The 25,468-nt window shown below is 40.8% G+C and overlaps 1 protein-coding gene across 1 annotated transcript; it reads right to left on the reverse strand.

Moving 5' to 3' along the window:
- Nucleotides 1-1,731: 1,731 nt before the first annotated feature.
- On the reverse strand, nt 1,732-24,365 carry traf2a (Tnf receptor-associated factor 2a). The gene is made up of 11 exons (XM_041936431.1): nt 24,178-24,365; nt 20,688-20,766; nt 20,128-20,226; nt 16,149-16,310; nt 14,916-14,990; nt 14,705-14,779; nt 10,910-10,996; nt 10,514-10,708; nt 9,968-10,145; nt 9,685-9,833; nt 1,732-1,950 (listed from the first exon to the last, which is right to left on the reverse strand). Exons 1-11 carry the CDS (start codon nt 24,363-24,365, stop codon nt 1,732-1,734), a joined length of 1,506 nt encoding a protein of 501 aa, XP_041792365.1.
- Nucleotides 24,366-25,468: the final 1,103 nt, after the last annotated feature.

Raw genomic sequence — 25,468 nt, forward strand, 5'->3', positions numbered from 1 at the left:
CAAACTAACACACACAACTAACAGCGATGAAATGAACAGTACACACATGACGACATTCACAACTGAGATACTGCACTCAGAATTCATGGAATTCAAGCAATGTCCACCACCACAAATGATTACCATTGAACTAAGAACTTGAGAGTTGGAGGCAAAGATGTTAAGAAACAGTAAACAAGTTTAAAAGTCCAACTGCACTACAAACTGTGTGCAAAGCTGAGGGATAGTCTGAAGGCTACACGGGTCACACTGTCATCAGAACTCCACCTTTGTAAATGCAAAGGAAATTATTAGTTAACCAAATGTGAAGCAGTGCAGGCAAACAGTGAACGCATAGCTGCTTGATCTATCGCTGTGTTTGTAGGCTGTTTAATTTACATAGCTACGGTGTCACTGGTCTAAGGCTCACTGTTTTCAGTTTTTAATTTAAAAAAAATCTGAAAATGCATTGGTGTTAGAAATTTCAAACATTAACTTTACAAAAATACAATACAAAAACCCAGGTGAAAATCAGATAACAAAAATACTGTTTGCATCACAAGCACTTAGTTGAACAGATTTTTTTCTTTAAAGCTGCACCATCAATTTTTCCTTTTAACAATGGGCCAAATAATTAAGGTAATGACGAGAGGGGTCACTCGTAGTGGAACTGTACCCAAACAGACTTCTAACCAATTCTGCAGCTCCCCTCAGCCCTGTGCAGCTTATTAGCATCTTTTACTGTTTTGATTTTACCCTACCTGCTGACAGATAAAGTTAACAACTAGCTGGTGAACACAGTGAAGCATAGCAAGCTAAAGAGCCAGATATTTTTCTCAGGAGTTGGTGGAGACTAAAACAGAGATAAAAGGAATATTGCACTTACATTTCAAGTTGCCACAGACTCGAGTCCCAGTGAATGCCAATGCTACTCCGTCTCTGCTGGATGTGTAGTGTACATAAGTGATACTTTGCTAACATGTAATCCAAATCAACCTTTTAAGGCCATAATATGTCAAATGTGGAATTCTTATCTTGTTGAGGAGTTTAGCCCAAAGTGGCCAAAAAAGATTAATGCATCTTATTATTAATTCATGAATTATTTTGAGGGATTTGATTTATGGTTATTATGCTAGCTACTAGTTAAGGCCCGATTATTTTGGGACATAACTATTAGCCGGCAGCAATATCTGCTTTTTGTTACACTGCAGCAGGAAACAACACTGTCTAAATGTGAATGAACAATCTGCTTCTCTTTTAAAAGTCAGGTAATTTTCCTGTGTAAAACTTTGGATGATGAGCCTTATCTACGGTACAAGAAGCCGTAGGATGATCACTGGAGATTAGAGACATGTCATCTTAGTTGTCTACTTATTTCACAAGCATAACACTCCACCTAGTTCTTGGAATGCTTCTACCAGTTCAGATGCTGTTTGAGGGTCTTCTGCAGGGTGGGAAATTAACACAAGTCACTTTGGTAGGTAATCTATGTTTTTGTCAAATACAAACTCAATTTGATTGGTGAAATAGTTACGGTGGGTAAGGAAGTCTTGTAAACCACCAGCGATGTAGATATGGCAAAAACAAAAACTAGTTTTCTGCTCTGGTCTTGCATATTGCCGCCAACTATCCATTCACAAACCAAAAGAAGTAGACAGACCCCAAAGATAAATGCCAGCTACAAAAACCTGGTGATTCAAACAGCTTAGTAGTTATAAAAGGCAGGGTTGGATTTATGCCCTCGTTGTTTGCCTAGAGCCCAGTGAGGTCTACAATGGCCTTGATGAAGATGGTGTCGTCGCGTATGTAGGAGTTTTTAGAGTCCAGCTTGGAGAGCGGACAGAAGAGTGGGCAGCCGCTGGCAATGTTCATATCGCTGACGGGCCTCTGAAAGGATGAGGAGGAGATGTCGGGCCGGAATGCATCGATTATGTGCTCCCTGTTGTTCTGGTCGAGCAGCATTAGGGTGACCTGGGCACACAGGTGAGGAGTCTAGCCTTACATCTGCTCTGACAAACAAAACTGAAGCCGACCCACTAATACAGCTCCAGTCTTAAAGATGATGACAGTTTAAGGTGCTAATTATAATATGATTATAAATGCATTCTGAATTAGTAATCATGGGAAAGGTATTGGTGCAAACCACAATTCACTATATCTGAAACCAAATCCAAAAATAACATCAAAGCAAAACAACAGGCTGCTGCTGCTGGATTTCAAAGTTCTTTAAAAACTAACAACCGCAAACAAATTAGAAAATCACTTGAGCTGATTACTATATATATATATTATACACACACACATATGTATGTGTATGTGTCTATGTATATACACATACATGTATTTATGGATATACATACACATGTATACACATGTACACAAATACATATACAGATAATGCAGTATATACACAAACAACCCCCCCCACACACACACATATGTGTGTGTCAGACAGACTGACCTCCGAAAGGCAGTTAGGCATTGTTAAAGTTAAAGATGAAACATACTCTTCTTTGTACAAAGGAAAGGAGCACCATACAAACGTTAGAGCACCCCTAAAGATTTGAGCTTTCAGGATTACCAAGGTCTCTCACCTTATAAGGGCTATAGCTTCAGGACAGTCATTATTAGGAAAGGTCACATGATGCAAATTTCAAAGCTTTATATATACTCTGACTCCTCAAACCTTGTCCCAACAACCATGGGCACCTCTAAGCAGCTGCCTAGCACTTTGAAAATTAAAATAACTGATGCCCGCAAAGCAGGAGAAGGCTGAAAGCATGGCAAAGCACTTTCAGGTAATCATTACCTATTAACAAATGACAGTTAACAGGAATGATGGCGGTCAAGTTGAGGCCTGGGAGACCAAGAAAACGTGAAAAAGATCTGCTGTTTGATTGCTAGAAAGGCAAACCAAACCCCGTGTTTGACTGCAAAAGACCTTAAGGAAGAGTTATCAGACTGTACAGTGGTGGTGCACTGCTCTAGTATGCAGTACACCCGCACAACTATCACCTTCTCGGAAGAATCAACAGAGGAAAACCTTTCTTGTGTCCTCATAACAAAATTCAGCATCAGAGGTTTGCAAAGGAACAACGACATAAGCCTGATGCATTTTGGTTAAATTAATTTTTTGGCCACAGTGAGCAAAGGTATGGTAGGAAAATTGGAGGAAAAGGGTGCAGAATTACATGAAAAGAACACCTCTCCAACTGTGAAGCACAGGGGTGGACCACATGCTTTGAGCTTGTGTTGTGACACTGTGAAAAATGTGAATAGAAACAGACTGAAAGACTGAAACCACATACTTAATTGAAAATAGTACAAAGACAACGTATTAAATGTTGAAAATGAGAAACTTTATCATTGTTAAAAAATGATATCCTCATTCAGAGTTTGATGTCAGCAACACGTTTTAAAAAGTTGGGACAGGGTCATGTTTACCACTCTGCTGCATCACCTCTTCTTCTAACAACACTCTGAGGAGACCATCTGCTGTCATTCTGAAAGTGAAACGTTCCCCAGGGTTGCTTGCAGAATGCAGAATGTGGTTTGGCATTGTCTCGCTGAAAAAGACGTCGTCTTCTTGGCAGCATATGTTGCTCTAAAACCTGAATATATCGTTCAGCATTAATGGAGCCTTCACAAACTTGTATTTGTGGATGCAGCGATGAACTGTGTTTACAGATGATGGTTTTTGGAAGTGCTCCACTGCAGAATCATCTGTTTTCAGTGCTGTCTGAGGGCCTGAAGATCAGGACCAGGTGTTGGTTTTCAGCCTTGTCCCTGCATACATAGATTTCCTCAGATCCTCTGAAGCTTTTAATGACATTATATTCTGCAGACAATGAAATTATTTTTGAATTTTACATTCAGAAATATTCATTTTAAACTGTTGCACTATTTGTCGGCGCAGTCTTTCACAGAGTGAACTACTCCTCATCTTTAAATCATAAAGACTTTTGATAACCAATCATGTTATTGACCTGCTGCAAGTTAACCTGATTCACTGTGAGATGTTCCACCAGGTGTATTTTATTCATTTATTATTATTATTTTTTTTTAGCATTTCACAACTCTATTTTAAGTATCTTGTTGCCACTGTCCCATTTTTTAAACATGTATAATTAGGATATAATTTTCAACAAACAATGACATTTCTCAGTTTCAACATTCGTTTGTTTTTGTGCTATCTTCAATTAAATACGGCATTTAAATGTTTTGCAAATCATCATCTTCTGTATCAATTTCCATTTTACACAGCAAAAACAAGGTTGTACAAAAGGAAAATGATCTTAAATATACCTCAAAATCCACAATAAACTACCTCCAGAGGGACAAGCTGAAGGCTTTGCAGAGGCCCTTGCAGTCACCTGACCTAAACATCATTGAAAATCAGTGGCTACACCTCAAAGGAGCAGTGCACGCAAGACCGCCCAAGATTCTCACAGAACTAGATGCCTTTTGAAAGAAAAAATGGGCAAAAGTCCTGCAAACAAGACCTGAAACTCCTAGCTGGCTACAAAAAGCCTTTACAAGCTGTGACACTTGCCAAACGAGGTGTTAGTAAGTACTGACCATGCCGGGTGCCCACACTTTTGCTTCAGGCCCTTTTCCTTTTTTGTTATTTTACAACTACAAGAGATAGAAATAAAAAGTAATCTCTCTTAAAATACTGAAGAAATGTGTCATCTTTAACATTATGCTGTGCTGTGTGACAGAGGGAGAGAGAACAACACATACAAGATAGATAGATTTCATTAAGACAGTCTTGATATGATGAAAACAGAGCCATGTTTCATCACTTTTACCCATTATGTGAGATCTTTGTCTCACTCATCAGTCCCTTTTGTGTAAAGAAATGTAAACACCTGCAACTAGAATATAATAATAATAATAATAATAATAATATGTTTGTATATTTCATTGAGCTCTTAAGTGCTTTACAACAAAGACATCACAGAAAGTTAGGGGTACACATAGAAAAGACAGAATGGACATAAAAGCAGCTATAAAAAATGTATGTGTAGATGATGAAGAATAAAATCCACTTGACAATGATAGCAGAAGTAAGATAATAGAGAATAAAACAATAAAATCTAGGGTAAAGAGTGCACAGACTGCAAATAAAGTAAAATACAACTACTTCAAAGCAGTGCAGTAGTAGAAAGGTTTCAGGCCTGTATAAGGAAATCAGAGGTAGTTAAAGGCTAAAGTGAAGAGATACATTTTAGCTTTCTTTTAAAAATACTTAGAAAGCTGGCTTCCCTGATATCTATAGGTAGTGTGTTCCAGAGCTTTGGGGCGTAATCAACAAAGGCTACATCCCCAATTTTCTTCCAGCTGTTGCTGGAAATCTCCAATAAACCAGCAGCAGATGACGTTCTTGAAGGTGAGTAGTGAACAAGGGATTTAGCATTTAGTTATGTAACTTGGTCCTAGCCAATTAAGGTCTTTGTTTACAAAGACCTTAAAATCAATTCTGAATGTTACAGGAAGCCAGTGCAGACAGTCTAAAACTGGACTGAAGTGCTGGGGGGGCAGTAAATAATGTGTTACAGGAATCGAGTCAGCTACAAATAAAGGCATGAATCAGTTTATGAGCTTCATTTTGATTTTTAAATGATACTTTACATGGTACTTTAACTGTGTTTCTAATGTGGAAAAGAGAAGTTTTAGTCACCAGTCAGAAAGACCAAACAAGTGTTCAAGATGATTAAGATACAGTGCCTATCATAAGTATTCACCCCCTTTGATGTTTTACCCTTTTATTGCTTTCATAAATCAATCATGGTCAATAAAATTTGGCTCTCTTAACACAAAAATTTCTTGGAAAAAACTCTTTAATGTCAAAGTGAAAACAGATTTCTATAAAGTAATGTTAATGAAATAAAAATATATAAATAAAAATAATTGTTTGCATAATTATTCACCCCCTTTTTTATTTAATGGTCTAATTCAATAGAGGTCTATCAAATTGTTGCCAATAATCTCACAATTAGTGAAATGAAGATCACCTGAGTGGTGTGGGTGTGTTTCAAGTGATTGAGTTGTAAAACACCTGTGTCTGGAGGCTCCAGAGAGTGGTTGATCAGTATTCCTGGCTAACATTACACCATGAAGACAGAAGAACACTCTAAGCAACTCAGGGAAAGGGTTATTGAGAAGTACAATTCAGGGGATGGTTACAAAAAAATTTCCAAGGCACTGAACATCCCCCGGAGTTCAGTGAAGTCAATTATCAAGAAATGGAAGGAATATGGCACTTGTGTGAATCTGCCTAGATCAGGCCGCCCTCGTAAACTGAGTGACCGTGCAAGTAGGAGACTAGTGAGAGAAGACCCCTACAACTACTCTGAAGGAGTTACAAGCTTCAGCTGCTGAGATGGGAGAGACTGTGCATGTAGCAACCGCTGCCCGGGTTCTTCACCGGTCAAAGCTTTATGGCAATGGGAAAACCACTGTTGAAGAAAAGTCATATTAGATGTTGACTAGAGTTTGCCAAAAAGCACGTGGAGGACTCCGTGGTCAAGTGGAAGAAGATTCTTTGGTCTGATGAGACCAAAATTGAGCTTTTTGGCCATCAGACAAGACATCATATTTGGCGGAAACCGAACACTGCACATCACCAAAAACACACCATCCCCACTGTGAAGCATGGTGGTGGCAGCATCATGCTGTGGGGATGTTTCTCAGCAACTGGACCTGGAAGGCTTGTAAAGATAGAGGGCAGAATGAATGCTGCAAAATACACTGAAATCCTAGGGGACAATCTTTTTCAGTCTGCAAGAGAACTACGACTTGGGAGAAGATTTATTTTCCAGCAAGACAATGATCCAAAACATACTGCAAAAGCTACACAGGAATGGTTAAAAAAGAACCAGGTAAATGTTCTGGAGTGGCCGAGTCAAAGCCCAGACCTCAATCCTATAGAGAATTTGTGGCTGGACTTGAAAAGGGCTGTTCATGCCCGATACCCACGCAACCTGACAGAGCTTGAGCAGTTTTGCAAAGAAGAATGGAGCAAAATTGCAGTGGGCAGATGTGCAAGATTGATTGAAACCTATCCACAGACTCACTGCTGTGATTGCAGCCAAAGGTGCATCTACTAAATACTGACTTAAGGGGGGTGAATAATTATGCAAACTATTATTTTCATTTATATAATTTTCTTTTATTAACATTACTTTATAGAAATCTGTTTTCACTTTGACGTTAAAGAGTTTTTTCCAATAAATTTTTGTGTTGAAAAAGCTAAATTTTATTGACCATGATTGATTTATGAAAGCAATAAAAGGGTAAAACATCAAAGGGGGTGAATACTTATGATAGGCACTGTATGGATGGTCAATCATATCAAATGCTGCATTTAGGTCCAAGGACAAGAATTGTGACCTTAATTTCATCAGAGTTTAGTCTGAGGTCACAAATGATTTTAGTCAGAGCAGTTTCAGTGCTGTGGTCTGTTCTAAAGCCTGACTGAAATTCCTCCAAAATGTTTTTTTTCTTTAAGAGAGGAGTTAATTTGGACTGAAATGATCCCTTCCAGTATTTTACTGATGAATGGAAGGTTAGATATCAGCCTAAAGCTGGTGAGTGCATTACCATCTAGGTTGGGTTTCTTTTGCACTGGTTTTGCAACAGTTGTTTTAAATGCATCGAGGAAGATGCCTGTTTGCAGAGATGTATTTATAACCTTCAGGACATGACTTGAAACAGTGTCAAAGACCCACTTTAAAATAGCTGTAGACCAGGGTCAAAGTGTGAGGTGGAGGAGTTAGACTCAGTTAATAATACAGGTGAATTTTGCCATGGCTACCTCTGTCTGACAGGATCTGTTGAGGTCATCAGTGTTCACATCAGCACCAATGCTGGCTATTATTGAAGTTATTTTGTTATTGAAGAAAGATGCAAGTTCTTAACAATGTGAAGTAGCAAACTGTGGATGGGTGGGGGCAGTATTGAGTAGCTGTTCAATAGTGGAGAATAATATTCTAGCATTCCCAGCATTCTCTGTAATAATCTCAGAAAAGTAATCCCTTTTTGCTCGACGTATTGCTTTGTTCAAGACAGTCATGGTGTGCACTGTGGCTGAGCTTTGCTTCATTTTCTCCCTTTCCTTTCATTTGCTCTGATTTCTTTCATTTCTCTAAAAATGGAGAAATTGCTGTGGGGCTGGAATTGTAGTCCAACTGTGACTGATGAAAATGATGAAACAGTTACATGTGTACATAGAGATCTTGTTGAGTGCTTGTTGACCAACATCACTTGAGCATTTTTTGGACGACATTTAACTTTACATTATCTTAAACTGACCCTTTTTTTCCTATATTTTCTATCTATCTTTCTATCTTTTAGGACGTGATAGAGAAGTGTATAACAGCTTTGTCATGAATTCAACCTGTATGAATTTCATACAGTTCAGTTCTGACAGTTGACAGTTAGAAATGTGTAAAAACCTGAAGCAAACTGAAAGCTATTCTCGAACCATTTGGAGTACATGCATGGTTTTGGTCTCTTTTGAAAGGTAACACTCTGAACCTTTACCTTCAGCATCCAGAATCACTGTAAGAGCTACTGGCATTGAATAATACAAGTTTGAACACACTGAAATTAAAAGGTTTTTTTTTTTACCTGAATACTTTTTGCAAATAGATGGTTGCAGATGAATGTACCTGGGACTTATTAGCTGGAAAACAAAATGGGATCACTGCACAAACCCCTACCTTATTCCAAGTTCAATAAAAACTGACAATAATACCACAGAAACTGAATATTTTCATATTTTATTTCCAAATGGTATATCTAGGTGTGCTCTCATATATTATATTTGTGTACATTAATAACCCTTAGTTTAATGATATCTTTTATTCAGGTAGAAGAGATAATCCTTAATCAGACATATGCCTCAGAACTGTGGGGATTATAACTCAGATTTAAGTCATCATAGGAAGTGGTGGAATATCCCTATTAGTACAGAAATCCTTGATTTGAGGTGACCAGAGCTGTAAATAACCCATTGAAGTGGCATATCGGTGTTCCATTTCATTAAGTGTCAGTCATCTGCAAAATCTGTGATTGATCAAGTGAGGTGAAACGTGAGACTCCACAGAGTAACAGGAGAGAAGATAGAGCTGGTCTGAACATGTTTCTGGAAGATGTAAGGAGGAAGACATTGAAAACAAGCAGAAGACGAGCACACTGCCTGCTAATTTGAAAGGAGGAAACATCTTTCTGTGGATTATTATCTTCTGTCAGGCTAAATTATTTTACTGCAGTGGATCGTCTGGACCTTTGCCAATGTTAACAGACCGGTTTTGTCATTATGGTGTTAGCCACTTCATGAGTATTTTCATCAAGGTCATTTCATTCAATTAGTTTTTGTTACTCCCACTATTGAGGCGACTTAATTTAAATAATAAATGTCATTTTTGTGTTGAGAATGATAATAATATAATAATAATAATGAATAATAATGAACAATGATGAAACATGGCTCTGCTGTCTTCATATCACGAGAACTTAATCAAATCGGCTAAATCAAATCACAACATTTTATCACTCGATTTTCATTTTCCATCCATTTTACCCCCTCTTTTTGAGGGGTTGAAATGCATATGCGTGCACACACACACACACACACACACACACACAGTATATATACACATTTATGCAAACACACACCTGATTATAATGAAATGTTACCTTCTGATTGAAAGGCCACTTGAGAAGTGCGTCACTGTGTCCTCTCATTACCACAAAAAACAATGATAAGTGGGTGCCACGGCCCGTCCCGTCACCGTTCAGGTAGATTCGGAGGCACATCTTGTAGCCGTATTTACTGGTATAAAAGGCTGGAAAACATAATGCACCAATAAAGTTTAATAGTATCTTTTATTCAGGTAGAAGTGATAATCCTTAATCAGACATATGCCTCATAACTGCGTGGATTATAACTCAGATGTACGTCATCATAGGAAGTGGTTACCAGGAGAGAACATAGCGGGGGCACGGCCAGCCACGGCATCCTGCCTCTTTTTGGTGAAATCTGAAATCTTCCAGACAAAGATGCCATCGTACGTGGCGGCGGACATCTCCCTCATTTTCCCATCCATCTCCACGATGGACAGGTCCCTCAGACTCACCGTCCTCTCCAGCTGGCGAACCTGCAGCACAGCAACACGACAGTTCACTGAACTTAACAAGCGATCTTTGAGTCTTCAGTGAGGCCAAATCCTGCTTGGTAGGTAGACTGCTGGAGTGTAATGTGAAAAACATGATGAGCAAACGCCTCATGGAACTTTTAGCAATGATTCTATGAGCTAAATATAGGTATAATTTTATTAATATAGGACTAAATAGAATTATAGACCAAACATTTACACAACATTTGCAAAGGTGTTTTGAAAAAGCTACGCCCTTTAATAAAAAAAAAACCAAGATGGAAGTACAGGCCCAGTGTCTAAGTTCCCTTAAGGATAATTAAGACTGTGACTTAGCCTAGTGGAAATGACAGCTGGGATTTGCAGGGCACCTTGTTGTTGAGGATCTCGATCTTGTCCTGGTCCAGTCGGTGTTGGCGGTTGTAGGCCTCCATGGTGGTGCAGGAGCGCTCCATCTCTCTGTTGAGGACGCAGACAATGTTCTCAAATGTGCTCACTTTGAGCTCCAGTTCCTGGCAGCGCCGGCTCAGCTCTGCCACCTTGGTCTTTTCGCTCTGGAGCTGCAGCTCCAGCGCAGCACCTATAGCACTGGGCAGCGGGGTGAAGGAGGTGGTCAGGGTCGGGGCACATGCACCCTGCACGGGAGCTGCACCACCCCCACCCACCTGGCTCATCTTCAGCTCCAGATCCCTTAGGGATTGGTGGAGCTCCTGCAGCTTGTGACTGGCCACCTCCAAACTCTGGGGCTGCAGGCTCTCCAGGCTCACCTTGATGCCCATGATGAAATGCAGGAGGAGGTTGAGGTGTTCATACGAACACTGCCGCTCGTGGTCATGGATCTTCTCTTTCTCCACCTTGGTGTCAAAGAAAGATACAAGGAGGAACACATTAGGAACATAAAAAGTCACCCATTACAGATGACATTTTAATGATACATGAGAAATTGTGCCACAGAAGAAAACAGGAAGCGCATACAACAAAGAAATAATGGAGCTAATAATGGATATATCCACCACACAACGTATTCATCCCTGCAGTCTTTCAGGTTTTGGTTAACCACACTGACACTGAACAACAGAAAAAATGTCTTGACATCCAAGTGATCTCACAAACTGAGTACAAAAACAAAACATAAGCATTCCTACATTAACCATGACATATTTTCAGAAGTCACATTTTTAAGTTAAATGGAGACATTCCATGTGTAATGAATGTGTGCAGGTGATTTTATGTTAAAGGCAGCTGTATCCAGATGGTCCAATAGCTGATTAGTCAGATTCTTATCAAAAACAAAAAAAGGGATGACGATAAAAACACATTTCAAAATAATCAAAAAATGATGATAATGAAAAGGACCATTGAAAGAAACGATGCAAGAAAATGTACAATTACGACTACAGTAAGGTCAATCATAACAAAACTGCAAGAATGTGGCACACCTGTAAATCTGTTTTATATAAGCTCGTCCTTTTAGCGTTTTAGCGTTTTGATGACAACTTATATTAGTTTCAAATTTCAGCCCATCTGAAAACTAAAGACACTTCAGACAAGTTTTTGTCTGTGCCTTTTTTATCTTAAAAATGGATTATGAAAATGAGCATGAAAACACACACTTTCAGTGGTTTTCAGTTGTATTTACTCCCTTGCTCAATATAATACAGTTCGTCATTTTGTTGGGTGTAGCTTGAGAGTAGAAGCCACGAAGTCAGATAACATTAACGCAGTAATATTTCTTCAACAAATGAAATCCTGTTCTCACTACTTCTGACAGGAACATGAAAAATAGCTGACAAAAAGTAACAATCATGTTACATCCACGTCCACATTCCTTCATAATGTTGCATTAACATACCTTTCTATAAATGTCAGCGTGTGGCCTGCATGATTTTGTGATTTGTGCCATCTGGTTTGCTGCAGCTTGATGAATTTGTGTCCATAAATGTATTATGTTTTCCCTCCAGTTATGTTAGTGAATATTACTGACAGAGATGTTACTAAAGATGGTCTGCAGCTAAACTAACTCTGAAGAAGAAATAGCTTTGAGGATATCCTTTTACTAATCTTGAGTTTCAGTGTGCGATTCACAGATGCATGGAGGCTGTTGAGTACCACATTATAAAATAAAGTAATCTCTTAGTAATCCCACAGCAGGAAAATCTAATAGCAAGAAGCATCAGAAAAAATAAAATGATGACTATGACAAATAAGCAAACAATATAAAAAATAAAACAAGGCAATGGTTGAGGTCACACAAAGGGAATACTGAATAGAGGGCTGCATTGGGATTGGGTCCAGCTGGGTCCCACGGGACCCAACACAAATCTCGCGGGAGCGGGCAGTTTGGATTTTGCTGCGGGCGGGAACAGGCGGCTAAAAAAAAACCACTGCGGGAGTGACAGGATGATGGAGTCAACAACTGAAATCGAAAAAAAGCTAAAACAAGGTCTCTACCAGTGCGTCAAAGACACGCAGCCCAAGGAAACGAATCAAACATCCCCATGACTATCTATTAATAGCCTATAAAATGACGGGTTTTCTCCTGCGGGACAGGAGAAGACACAAAATCAATTCATTTCTATTATTGTGCAGGCATAAATTCTCAGAGTTTTGCTGGTGCGGGCGGGAGTGGATATACACGTTGCAGGAGGGGGCGGCAGTGTAACACACATGTTGCGGCTGCGGGCGGTCAGAAATTCAGCAGGAGCGGGATTAAGAAAACAGTCCCGCACAGGGCTCTAATACTGAACATACAGTGATATTGAAGCTGAGTGGATTTGTCAGTTGAGTGTGTGGTCTGCTGGGAGCAGTGCTGATTGTAAAGTCTGAAGAAGCTGCAGTATCTCTCCTTTTCACACTGTGGGTGAAGCAGCCTGTCACTGAAGGAGCTGCAGTATCTCTCCTTCACACACTGCGGGTGAAGCAGCCTGTCACTGAAGGAGCTGCAGTATCTCTCCTTCACACACTGCGGGTGAAGCAGCCTGTCACTGAAGGAGCTGCCCAGTGCCGTCAGACTGTCCTGCATGGGATCAGGGATGATAGCTTAGCCATCATCCTCCTTCCTCCTACTACCTCCACCAGTTCAAGTGGGCATCCTGAGACAGAGCTGACCTTCTTAACCCGTCTGTTCAGTCTCTTAATAACAGCAGACGAGATGCTGCTGCCCCAGCAGACCACTCCACAGAGGATGAGAAAATAGAGGAGAAAGCTCAACAGTGAGCAGGAACTGCTGTAACAAGCTGCCACTTGTACAGCGCTTTGGGTATCCAATGTAACATTAATTAGGTTCATTTGTCAATGTAGGTCTCGTTTTCAAATGTTAGTAAGGTCATCAGCGCGTCTTTTTCGTCACAGTTTTTGTTGTGGCTGTGTAGGCCATACATGGGTACAAGGGTCCAAAAAATCTGGAGGCCCTGCTGCAAGGGATCTACCACTTGGGACAGGATTTATATTCTAGCAAAATAAGAAATATGAAATTAAAAAAATAAACTAAAACTTAAAGCCAAAGCTTCATGAGAAGAATGTCAGAAATAATGTCCTGGAGCAGCTGAACCAGAGTCCAGATCTGAAACAAATCCAAAACTTGTGACAGGACTTAAAAACAGCTCCTCCCACATGGTCTCTACAGCTGGGGTTGAAGACTACAAGTCTGAAAATGAAAAAAATCGAGCTTGAGTGCTTATCAGATCTGTGCAGCTCCACGCTACATTTGATGCAACTAGCATAACACACCTGAATTTCTGACGAGTTTCATGGTCGAGTTGCAGCATGAGTAATGTAAACATCAGGTTTTGACAAGGAAGTAGAAAGCATGGAACAAAAACGATACCTCTGCTTCAAATGGATCAAACTGTTTTGTAACTGTCCAATGAGAGCCCAGCAGTGTTACAGGAGTGCAATGCTAGATCAGTGGGGTATTTTCTTCAAGGCTGTCACTGCTTCTACTAAATAGTACATGAAGGGACAAATACTGCAATCAAATTTAGGTTTTCTATTTCTACTCAAGTCTCCACAAATGGAATTCAATTGTTTTCACCCTCACTGTTGATCAGTGTCAAAAGCTTTAACACAAGCATTCCACGTGTTACTCTAAAATCCAAGTTAGGTGAATACTTTCTACAGACATTGTGCTCAAACACACGTATACACGGGCACATGTGCACACTCACACACACACACACACACACACACACTCACACACATTTCACACTCAACGGCACAGGGTTAATTTACAGGCATGTGGCAAAATATTCTGTAATAACTGTTGAATAATGTAATACCTTGGCAAACTAAGGAACTGTTCTAAATGTAACAAAGACCATTCTATGAAAATAATAGTATTTTATTTTATCATTAGATATTAAATTATATAGTGTTGGGAAAAATCATGTTATTCATACCTTTTTAGTTAAATCATCAGTCTAAAAATTTGAGTTTAGTCAGTTTAGAAGATGTGAACTGAGTGGGAGATTTTGATAAATGTTTCAAGTTATTACATGATACAGTAGTTATTACATTAGCCAGCGTTACACAAATAGCAAATTATGACAAAAATGTCTACTTACAGACGTATCGCAGCCAACAACATGAAATCTGCATGGTGCTTTAAATTTACTGCAGAACTTAATATGGTCCACATACTGCAAAACAAAAAAATGAAAAAAGCCAATGATCTGTAGGATATGTAGAATGTAGAATTTGATCCCTAGCTAAATGGTAAATGAGATCAATCTAACAGAATTAGGAAAAATGCTATGAAGTACATATCTGGGTTACCTTCTCTCTGGGGATCTTTTTCTTTGCACAGCCTTCACAAATCATCGGGTACTTTGGACAGATTTCATCATGAGCCTAAAAACAAAGCAAAGTTAGTTCACAAGGAAATATCTCATCCCAGGGCAGTCGTCTCTACTCAGCCCACTAAATATACTGTTTGTTCAGGTATAAAGTTTGCAACAGGGTTTGGCTCATTAAAGAATTTGAACTGTTTCACGGTTGCATTGGCTGAACCGGCTCAGGTGTCATTACACGACCTGCCGCAAGTCTGACACTCTGGGTCCTCTCAGAAAAAAAGAGCGAGACATCTGCACCCCCCAACACCCCCCACAATTTAACACTGTGGGAGTTTTTTTGTCTGTATGAATGGATAGAGAAGAGTGTCAGTGTATCAAAAGAATATTAATCTTAATGAAATGCAGTTCATTTTTATGACCTATATTTGTTCCCATTGTGGAAATTCGGCTTTGAATTAAAAATCTGCCTGAATCTGGATTTCTTTTCATACCGAAGAAAACCTCTCAGGCAAGATCTGGGGTTGTAAGGAGCATCTTACACTTTGGGAAGTGTGTCACAATGAATCTAAAAATATGTGTACTGTGTGTGTTCAGATTAGACTCCAACAAGACCTGGGAACGAGTATGAATTTGATGCAAACTGAGAGAATCAGTCATTGAGGGTTTCAAAGCATCGTCATTTCCTCCATGAGCTGTGTGCCACAATGTTGCAGCTCCAACTGACTTTTTCTCTTATACTAGTGGACACAGGATACAATGTGGACAAGGAAAATCCCTCGCCAGAATTTTTAACTAATGAGGAGTGAGCACTTAACAAATACCATTCAACAAAGCCTAAAGATGGGAACTTCCCCTGATCATTCACCAGGAGTCAGTGAGCAGCTGGAGAGAGAGCGCCACCTGTTGTCATGTGACTAACGTTCTGCTCTGGCATCATGTTATGACAGCTGAGACAGTTTCTGAGGATGGCCGGGAGAAGGTAGAATGCTCTGGGAAAGCTATTTATTGAACCTCTAGTTAAAAATATTTCATCACAGACATTTGATAACATACATTGATGGTAACATTAGTATCTATAAGCTTTGACTAAATAAGGCTGCAAGTATCATGTTAGAACATTCCAATGCAATATGTCCCTGAAAGAGCAGCTCCCTAAATAAAGTCACATACACACACAACACCTGAGCAGAGTGTGATGTGGACGAAGGAGCCTGACCTTGATGTTCTTTAACAGGAAGGGTTCTTTGCAGTATTTGCAGTTGAGCGTCCGCTCTGGACACTCTCTCTCGTTGTGGCGCTCCTGTTCGTTGGCTCTCATCAGCTCTTTACAGGAAGGACAGAGGATGATCATGAAGTCACAGTTGCCCTCATGGTTGGCCTGCGGGTGACCAACAAATCATCTTTGAAACATTTTCTCTAATGGTCAATTATTGGTGATGAACTTGAGTGTACCTTTGACTGTGTTTGTGTATATAAGGATGTGTCTGACGCTGTTTTTTTTCCATGACGTTAGTCCATAATGAAGTTAAATAAAGATTTTCAGGTAACAAACATAAGTTTAAAAGGATAAGTCAAAAATAGAAACACAATGATAAACCAGATAAGAATTGCATATGTGATGTTGATCAGAAAATAAACCCTGAATGTATTTCACAGGGGTTAATTGTCTTTTTGTTTGTGTATTTTAACACATTAAGTAGAAAAAACATTCCTGTTTTAAGGCAGAGAAACTGGGAGCTGCTATCACAGTCATTTTCCAAATAAAATGAGAACATTTTATATGAGCTCTTAAAAGTAAAAAATAACATCTTTACAATTTAATGATAGAGAATTTCTGACGTGCTCACTACAAAAAATGAAATGACACCATTCCCAGAAGACATTCGACTACGATCCTAAAATAAGTGAGGCAACCAGTCAGGCTCAGTAGTACAAAATTCTTATCAATGTATTTGAGTTTGGAGAGGAGGTTATAAGTTGGGTATTCATCATGTAGTAGTTCAGACGGGTTTGTGTCATGTTGGCTGTGGGTTAGTTTTGAACATCATGAATGCAGTTCCTTCACTCCACTGATCTGAAAGCACACATGTTGGTAGCACAGAGTGAGAGGACACGCTGACACAGCTTTCTCTCGGTCTTTTTAGCATGTGACTGAGCACTGGACTCATTTGTGTTTCGATATTTAGATGTGCTCTTCAGAACAGCAGTCTGGAGGACGGGCCTCCAACACGTCTGCCGCGGCCAAGTCTTTTATTCCATAAACAGAAGTTTCGGTTAGAGTATACCATATTCAATTCTTCTGCTTTGCCTTTGTCAGTGATGTGAAGTTGTGAGTTTTTTTCCAAATAAGGAGGATGCAAAGAAGACATTTGAGTTTCCTTCTCACTCAAATAATCTGACACAATCTTTTTTTTTGGCAGGAACAAGTTATTCTACATGGAGTGTCATGTAGAAGCAGTGCACCAGTGAGGCTCAGTCTGAGTAACAGATCCACGGGGTAGAAAACACTGCACAGCAGCTTATGATAATATGAGGGTGGAATGTTATCACAGCAGAAATGAGTTTATCTTTTGATGATCAGGAGGTGAAGAACAAAGATGTGGCATTCACGTTACAAAGTAAATGTGCGCTCGCATGTATTTAGTCGGCCAACACAGTACCTTGCCAGATTACACCGCATTGTGTTGCAGCACGATCTGGAGCCCTGAGCGTCGGCAGCCCCGCGGCATCAAAGGCCTGGCTCCAGTCAGATGAATGAGAGGGTGCCACAGGGCGATGTTTGGATGAGCACAGTGATGCAAGCAGTGAACAATGTAGTCAGGATGAGCTGCTTGGCTTCTATGCAGTTCTCTTTTATTTTGGAAGGTATGCAGCCTTTTTTCTTTCTGGAGCAATGTTCTGTTATCTTTGACATACCTCATGTTAAAATGTCAGCTACCATTAAGTGTTCTGTTCTGTTCATTTGTGCACACAAAGCATTGACTTTAGAGCACAAATAAAGTCCTGGGGTCATAGAGCTGCTCCTAGTGACAAACTAAACTAAACTAAGAATTTCCCTTTACAGTTGAGACTTGATTCTGGTTAAGATAAAAGTTTTTTACAAATCATCTTAGCCCTTAAGGTCCTTCCTAAGGTAAAAAAGGAGTATGGAAGAGGACTTTAAACAGGCTGAGGAGTTTCTTAAGCAGAGGAGAAAATGGTAGAAAGACAAAGAAGTAAAAGAAATACTCTCCATAAGCTGAATGACAGTGAGTTCATGACACAAAGGCTTTATGTTCATGGCTGATCTCATTAGAGATGCGCTCACATCTCCAAACCAACGCAATAACTCTGTCAGGGCAGCAGTCAGGGAAACTGATGAAAGCTGAGCCATTAATCAGCCTTTGAAATAAATCGTGTGCTAAAGTTCCCAGTGTGGTAACAAACAGCAAATGAAGAGACAAACTCTCAGTATGTGAACAGGTTACTGCGCAAGTAGGCCACAAGCACGGCATACAATGTATTCATTACATCAAATAGTTTTCATTATTACACCATGTCTTAACGAGACTAAACTCTATGATTAGTCCAATCGATTTCACTGTCCATGATTACTAAGAATGTCATGTGTTCTTATCAGTGAATCACCTCACTCCTCACTGAGGTCAAAGTCTCTGTGTTGAGAACTTTCCTATGTGAGGACAGAGCTGCTGAGCTCTCTGAGAGGTCTCTCCACCCCGGGATGATTACTGACTGTCTCCTTTCTTCAAACAATGTGAGTTTATTAAAAGGACACACCAGCTGCTCAGCTGTTGTTTTCCTCAGTGTTTACTGTAGAAGTAAGTCTCACTCGCTGTTACAGCGGCAGATGAACCAGGGCTCGTACTCACTAACAGTCTGGGAGTCCTCTCAGAGCTCCTCACTTAGCAAAACTTTTCTAGCAGGGAGTCCTTGTTTAGGATTGATTTGGAAAAATTGTCCGAGCAAGTGTTCCTACTAGGAAGCTTTGTGAATATGAGCCCTGATGTCAGGCTGCGCACAGAGCGGGAAGGTTTCCACACAGCAGCGGCCACCTCACTGAGGAGGCTGTCACCTGCAGCACTTCAGCTAACAGCTGACTGTGGCTGCTCCTGACTCGTCCACTCAGGAACATTTCTGATGAACGACTGCGGTCGAACACGTACAGCGGGTTCCCTACAGCTGCTTCAACAGTAAAGGCCGCTCCGTTTCTCCAGCTGAACACTTTGAATGTGAAGCAACAGCAGGTGGAAATGTTGGGTTAACGTTCGCAGTAAATCAACCCAGCTCTGATAGAACTGTAGCAGTGGTCCCCCACCTTTTTATCACTGCGGACCAGTCAACACTTGACAATTTTACCTCAGCCCAGGAGGGGAGGGGGTGTACGTAGATTGTTTATATTGTAAATATAAAAATAAATGTAAATCTACTGTGTACTAGTATGCAACTTTATTAGCAGCTTCCTCGTAACACTGCGCCAACAACATTGTCTTTTAATCCAGGGTGCTTGGTCTCCAAGTTGCGAAGCTGTTTTGAAGGCTTCATCGCCTCATTAGAGAGCCGGTCCCTGCATATGATGCAGAGCAGGTTCGGTGTATGGGAATCACCTGTCGCGACAAATCCATATTTCAAGTAGGACTCATGTTATTGTCAGTTAAAATCTTTCTTTTTCTTGGAAGTCGTCGCTCTTCTTCTGTCTCTTCACTGGGCCTTTTCCCCTTCACAAAGAAACTTTCCAAACACGTCTGTTTTAACTCATTTTGCGAGCTTTGGGCTAAATTTGAGCGCTGAAATGACCGAGATGTAACCGAAGTATCCGGTCATTTTTTTAAATAAACGATGTTTAGAATCAGACGAGAAATAAAACGGAAATAATTATTTCTTGTGTGGCCCAGCACCAACTGATCCACCATCCCCCAGCCCGGGGGTCAACAGTGATGCTGATATCAGACAGATCAAATTGTGATGGACTACATGCTGCATCGTTTTCTGTGCCAGAGCAATTTAGTAACTGTAGAGCTTTACAACTATCAAAATGTGATGGCAGAGACATTATTCATGATAGCATAAGGAAACATCTGCGGGGATTCTGAAAGGGCACAAACACACACAGTCCCAGGAAGTGGCTGATACACGGGCCACAGTCTACATTAAATGGACATTTGACTATTCGTGGGTGGCTTTGCATTAGTGTGCACCTCAAACTCTTTGATAGTTCCTGTCCACGTGCATCCTTCATTGGGACAGACAGCTGCCAAGGCCTCCACTTCTCTCCGAGCTGCATTGTCAGGGAAAGCCTGCACAGAGAAACAGAGGGTGTTGTGTTGTGTCAGTTGTGGTCTGGTTTGTGTCTTCAGTTACAGTGTGAAGGCTCCTGTTACAAACACTCTGCATCAGCTCGCTTTTCTCTCCTGGATCCAGTTTCTCCAGCACATATGGTCATTCTAGGGACACGGGACTGTAGTTGCTCCATTTATTGTCTACACTGCCAACAGTTATAGAGCACTCACAAAATGTTATGTTTTGCTGGCTCTATACTCCGAAAACAAGCAACGACGCTACAGTGACGACTCTTGAGCTCAGTTTGAGGGCTTTTAGATGTCCATCTGCAACCCAAAAATACTCCCTCCTACTGACAGACCCTTCAATATGTTAACAAGCTAGGGATCTTAAGTGCAAACTAATGCTGTATTTAATGTAACTGTGAGGAACTCATAGTAATAAAAAAAAAGATGCCATGTAGTAAAAAATCACTTACACCACCTTGCTTGAGAATGGAAGTGGGTTCTTCAAACAAGTCTTCTTTGATGCAAGCGCCACATTTCTGTGGTCCAGAACTTGAAGGGAGGAAAAACAAATATCTCCATTAGTGTGTCGTACACGATGCCATCCAGCACGTGTCAAAAAACAACGAAGATACTTGATATTACCACCGCCACTATCCACACGCTGTTTAAATCTGACCGCAGGAACAGTGGGTATGTCAGTAAAATCTCAACTACATTCTCACAGTCTTCATAAAACCGAAGTCACCTTTGTCATTTTATCAAAGAAGATATTCAGGAAGAAGACACAACACTGGCTTCACTGCCTGAACAACATTAAATAAAACAGTGAAGTCTGAAGGTGTCCGACTGCGACTTATATGGTTTATGTTGACATGCACACCAGAAACCAGATTACTGCAAGAAATGTGAACAAGGAAAGACTGCGGTGTTTGTGGTGCTTAGTCTTCTTGCTGTAAAACCCTGTTTACATGCAGCTGCTCAGTAATCAGTTTCCATACCACTGCCAGTGCATGATCAGATTATCTTATTAGGACGACCTGGAGGAAAAAAACTCTTTGAGGCTCCTGGTGACATCCCCCCCAACCCTCTGTGTCACTGTATATTCACCCTGACAAGTCCCCCTTCAGGGACAGTGTACACCAACCAGTAAAACCAGCACCCCTTCTACCTGTGGAATATGATCTGACCCCATGTTTTCTGTGCCTCATGTAGTTGTGAGAATTTAACTAAAGATAAATGTATTTACGGGTATGGTATGGTAGCATAACTGCAGCTTAGATTTAAACAGAGGGACATTTACACTAAAGTCACCTGATATTTTGGTCATATGTACCTGATACTGAAATCTGTGACACTATGTTGATATGTCTTGTTGAGCTTATTTATTTCCTGTAGTCACATGCTGTACTGCACTGACCAAAGCATTTTATGCAACTTTATACTTAATTGGTGGCACGAGGCAACGCAAGAGCCACTCGCCTCTATAGCTCTTTGAGCTATAGAGGCGAGTGGCTATTGATAACTATTGTTATCCCGCACGTTTTTTCTTCCCATTTTTCATCTTCCGCCAGAATTACGGCTCGTAACTAGTCCCACAGCTTTGAGAAAACCCTCGCAAACTATATATCAAAACGTGCGGCTCGATCGGGAATGGTGTGCTATGACTTTTATAGCTCTTCCGTCAATAATTCGCAAAGTTCTACGCAAAAAACTGCGAAAAATTTCCCATAAGAAATGAATGGGAAATTTCCTCAAATTGCAGCCTTTTTCAATTGTCCGCTGCTTCGCCATACTTTCTCCTAGAGACTTCATTCAAACTTTAAAACGTAGGCTTGAAATTAACCTTGGCACATTTTTTGATATCTCTTACGGTTTTCGAGCTATGACCATCTGAAGACCATAAAGTTTCTCAAAAAATGCTCAGAATTTCTCCCCCGAGAGTGGATGACATCATCACTTAGAGTGAAAGAGCCAGTGAGAAATCGCCTGAAATGTTTTTCTAAAATTGCCGTAAAATCCAAACGGTGAATAGGAGACACATAATTTTTGGATCTTTTTGTAGACAAACCTTTCTTCTCTCATCAAAGTTTAATTTGAAAGGGTTAGCCCCCACCAAATTTAAATAAAGAGGGATCTTGCACCAGCTGCCCTGCTCTGCTGCTCCACGGAAGCCAATACTCCATGCTCCATGTAAGGCAGGCATGTCCAAACTCTTCCATAAAGGGCCGTGTGGCTGCAGGTTTTCATTCCAACCAAGGAGGAGCGCACCAGGCTGGACTCATTTAATCAGCTGATCGCCCTTTTCAGCTGATAACTAAGGGATCCCTTGATGTTGATTGGTTGGCCTGGTCTGCCTGATGTAAGGTGTGCTCCAACACACCTGATTCAAATGCTCAGCTCGTTACTGGGCTCTGCTGAGGCCTGATAACGAGCCATTCATTTGAATCAGGTGTGTTGGAGCAGGGATACATCTAAAACATGCAGGGCAGTGGTACTCCAGGACCAGGCTTGAGAAACAGTGGTATAGATAACACCAGCAGCCCCCTCGTGCCACTGTCAAAATTTCCACGGCGCAGGAATTGTCTAGTTTTAAGATTAGAATTGTTCATAACCAAAACCATGTATCTCCAAATGTGTTGATTTTGAATGTTGTGACAGGTGACGTGTTCCACCATGGGTTGAGAAGGTTCTCCGACTTCTTCGGATAAATAAACTGTTTAAAAAGCCTCTTGGATTACAGATGTGTTTTTTTTACACATACGTGGTTCTCACGGGACAGTGACGCTACAAACATATGATGATCTTATAGAATATGATGCGTTGCTGTAGATTAAACCAGCCAACAGTATATAAAGTAGTTCAAATGAGCTCAACCTGAAACGTCTACAGCAGTAAAATGCAGCATACACGAGTAACATTAATCCACAAACATCAGACAGAACAGAAAAACACTGACAGGAACATTTTACTGCGACTTTTACTTGTAGTGGAGTATCTGTCACAATGTGACATCAGAAGTTTTCCTGACACGAGGATCTGAATCCCACCACCGCTGCCTTCTAGTCCTACAGAGCCACAGCTCCGGCTCACAGATTCAGGGGATTTTTTTTTATGAGGGCTTGTGCTTAACAAACATTTGAGACAAGTCCTGCTGTGGCAGCAGTCACTGCTTGCACCAAAAACTGCAAATAAAAGTGAGAAATGAATAAATGAGTCTGAGTCCATCACACACATGCGCAGTGTAAGAAAAGAAAATCAGTGATCTCACTTCTCAGCTTGTCTTCTGGCTGAGCTGTTAGTCCAACTACGATAAATAAGGTGTTTTTTTTACATTTTCTTTTTTCTATATCACGATTTAAAGAATGGAAGTCTACTCGTTCCTACTACTCATAAAAGAAACACAGACAAGTACACATCTGTGACGGGTTGGACAGACTTTTCACGTCACATTGGATAAAGGTCATCCTAATCACCTTTAAAAAACGTCCACTTTAATGTCGCCTCGCTTCTGGCCTCAATAACACCCTGAGTGGGATGTATTGGAAAGGCTCTCACAGTTGCCGGAGCTTCTAGTAAATTCGGTATACGAAGCGAGCTGAAAATACTTGGTTACAACACACAGTGAAGTTCAAGTCCTCCACGTTTGCACTGCTTGCTCCGGCCAACCACAACACAGGCTAGCGGGAGCTGACTGGGAGGATACCTGGCCGACCGTCACACAAGTTGGCATTTTAGAGCAATCAAGTGGTGGCTGGTGAATGACCTGTATGCCCAATTCCTCGATGGGTCTCTGCAATCTAAATAGCCAAACTTGTCTTTGTAGTGTATGCAGCGTTAAGTGTGACAATAAGCAGGGCGGCATTCAACTGAAAGACATGTGAAGGAGGATGGTGGCAAGTTCTGGTCGCTCACACAGACCACACATCTAGCTAGCTTACTGGCAACCATGACAGTACTCACCTCACAATTTTGTTGAAACAGAACGAACAGAAACGGTGGCCGCACTGAGCTTGCAGAGGCCTTCTCAGGATTTTCTGGCACGAATTGCACAAATGCTTGTCTTCGAGGCTGTTGGCCAGGATTTTCTTAGAGAAGCCCGGTTTGTTACCTTCCAGGGAAGATGGTGGAGACGGCTCCTGTGCAGCCATTATTCCCCTTGAACAATATCGGGGTACTCAGCGGGGTGTGTTCAAGACCGCAAATACAGCTAAATATAATTTTCGAAATAATCGCCACCAATGAGTCATTGCTCTTTGACAAGTTATCAAAATATGTATTTCTTCTTATGTTAAGAACGCATAACGATGTGTGATCCTCATACTCATAGAATAATAAACAAGGCGTTTGCATGTGATAAAAGTGACATCTGAGGATGCTATGTTGAGTTGTAAGTCACTATGTCTACCGCTAGGTGCCGCAAGCCCGGGAGAAGAGCATCGAGGCGAGCGGTACGAGGAAGCAGCTCCACTGGATTGGACAATATGGATTGGTACACCAAAACTGCGGCAAGGTGGCGACACTTAGCCAGCATGGTAACGGAAGTGTGGTTTTGTCGTCAAAATAAAGTAAGGTCTTTGTATTTATCAGTTTTAGGTCGAGCAGAATGGCGTAGAGAATGGGATCTTGTGCTCACATAATAAATTCTAAAGATGTCCGAGACTTGATGCTACACATCATTATTGCACATTGCAGTAATGATGTGTAGCATCAACAGTGTCACATGACACCGATAGTACATTTTAGCAAATGACAAATGTGAATGACTTGTGTTCTCCCTCAGTATGGGTATTGGATGGGATGGCATGGATATGTTTGAGGAGTTTAAGCAGCCCCTGTTGGTGTTGCAACAGGGTGTTGCAAGAGGCACTCAGTGATCGGCAGTAAACCACCCACTGCAATAATCTGTAAAATGAATGACAGGCTCAGTTAATCTAAAGTACAAAAGACTTGCACTCACCACTAGTGGCATCTGGCACTGCAGATAGCTTTGCTGTTATGCTCTCAGGTTTTTAGATACGTCTCTCTGAGATGTCTGTATTATCCTGAATGACAGGGACCTAAAATGACCTGAAATTGAAGCTATCTGCATGGCCAGGCAGGCAACACAGGATTTAAGAGACAAAAGATGTGATTTTGTAACTAGGGTGAGCTGACCCTTTCTTATATATGTTTAGTATGAGGATTGTGGAGGTAACAAGTGATCAGAATGAGAATCAGCTTTATCCCTGTATTAGTCAGTGCCCATTCAGGC

Source organism: Chelmon rostratus, chromosome 5 (genome assembly GCF_017976325.1).
Source record: "Chelmon rostratus isolate fCheRos1 chromosome 5, fCheRos1.pri, whole genome shotgun sequence".
Classification (NCBI taxonomy): Eukaryota; Metazoa; Chordata; class Actinopteri; order Chaetodontiformes; family Chaetodontidae; genus Chelmon; species Chelmon rostratus.

Excerpts from the sequence above, each read along its gene's own strand:
- traf2a (XM_041936431.1), bottom strand. The coding sequence starts at position 24,365 with ATGGCTGCACAGGAGCCGTCTCCACCATCTTCCCTGGAAGGTAACAAA. Across the intron at positions 10,997-14,704 it reads TTGTTGGCTGCGATACGTCT|GTGGAGAAAGAGAAGATCCA; the intron begins GTAAGTAGACAT and ends TTTGACACCAAG. Across the intron at positions 10,709-10,909 it reads ATTTCATCATGGGCATCAAG|CTGCAGCTCCAGAGCGAAAA; the intron begins GTGAGCCTGGAG and ends GCTGCGCTGGAG.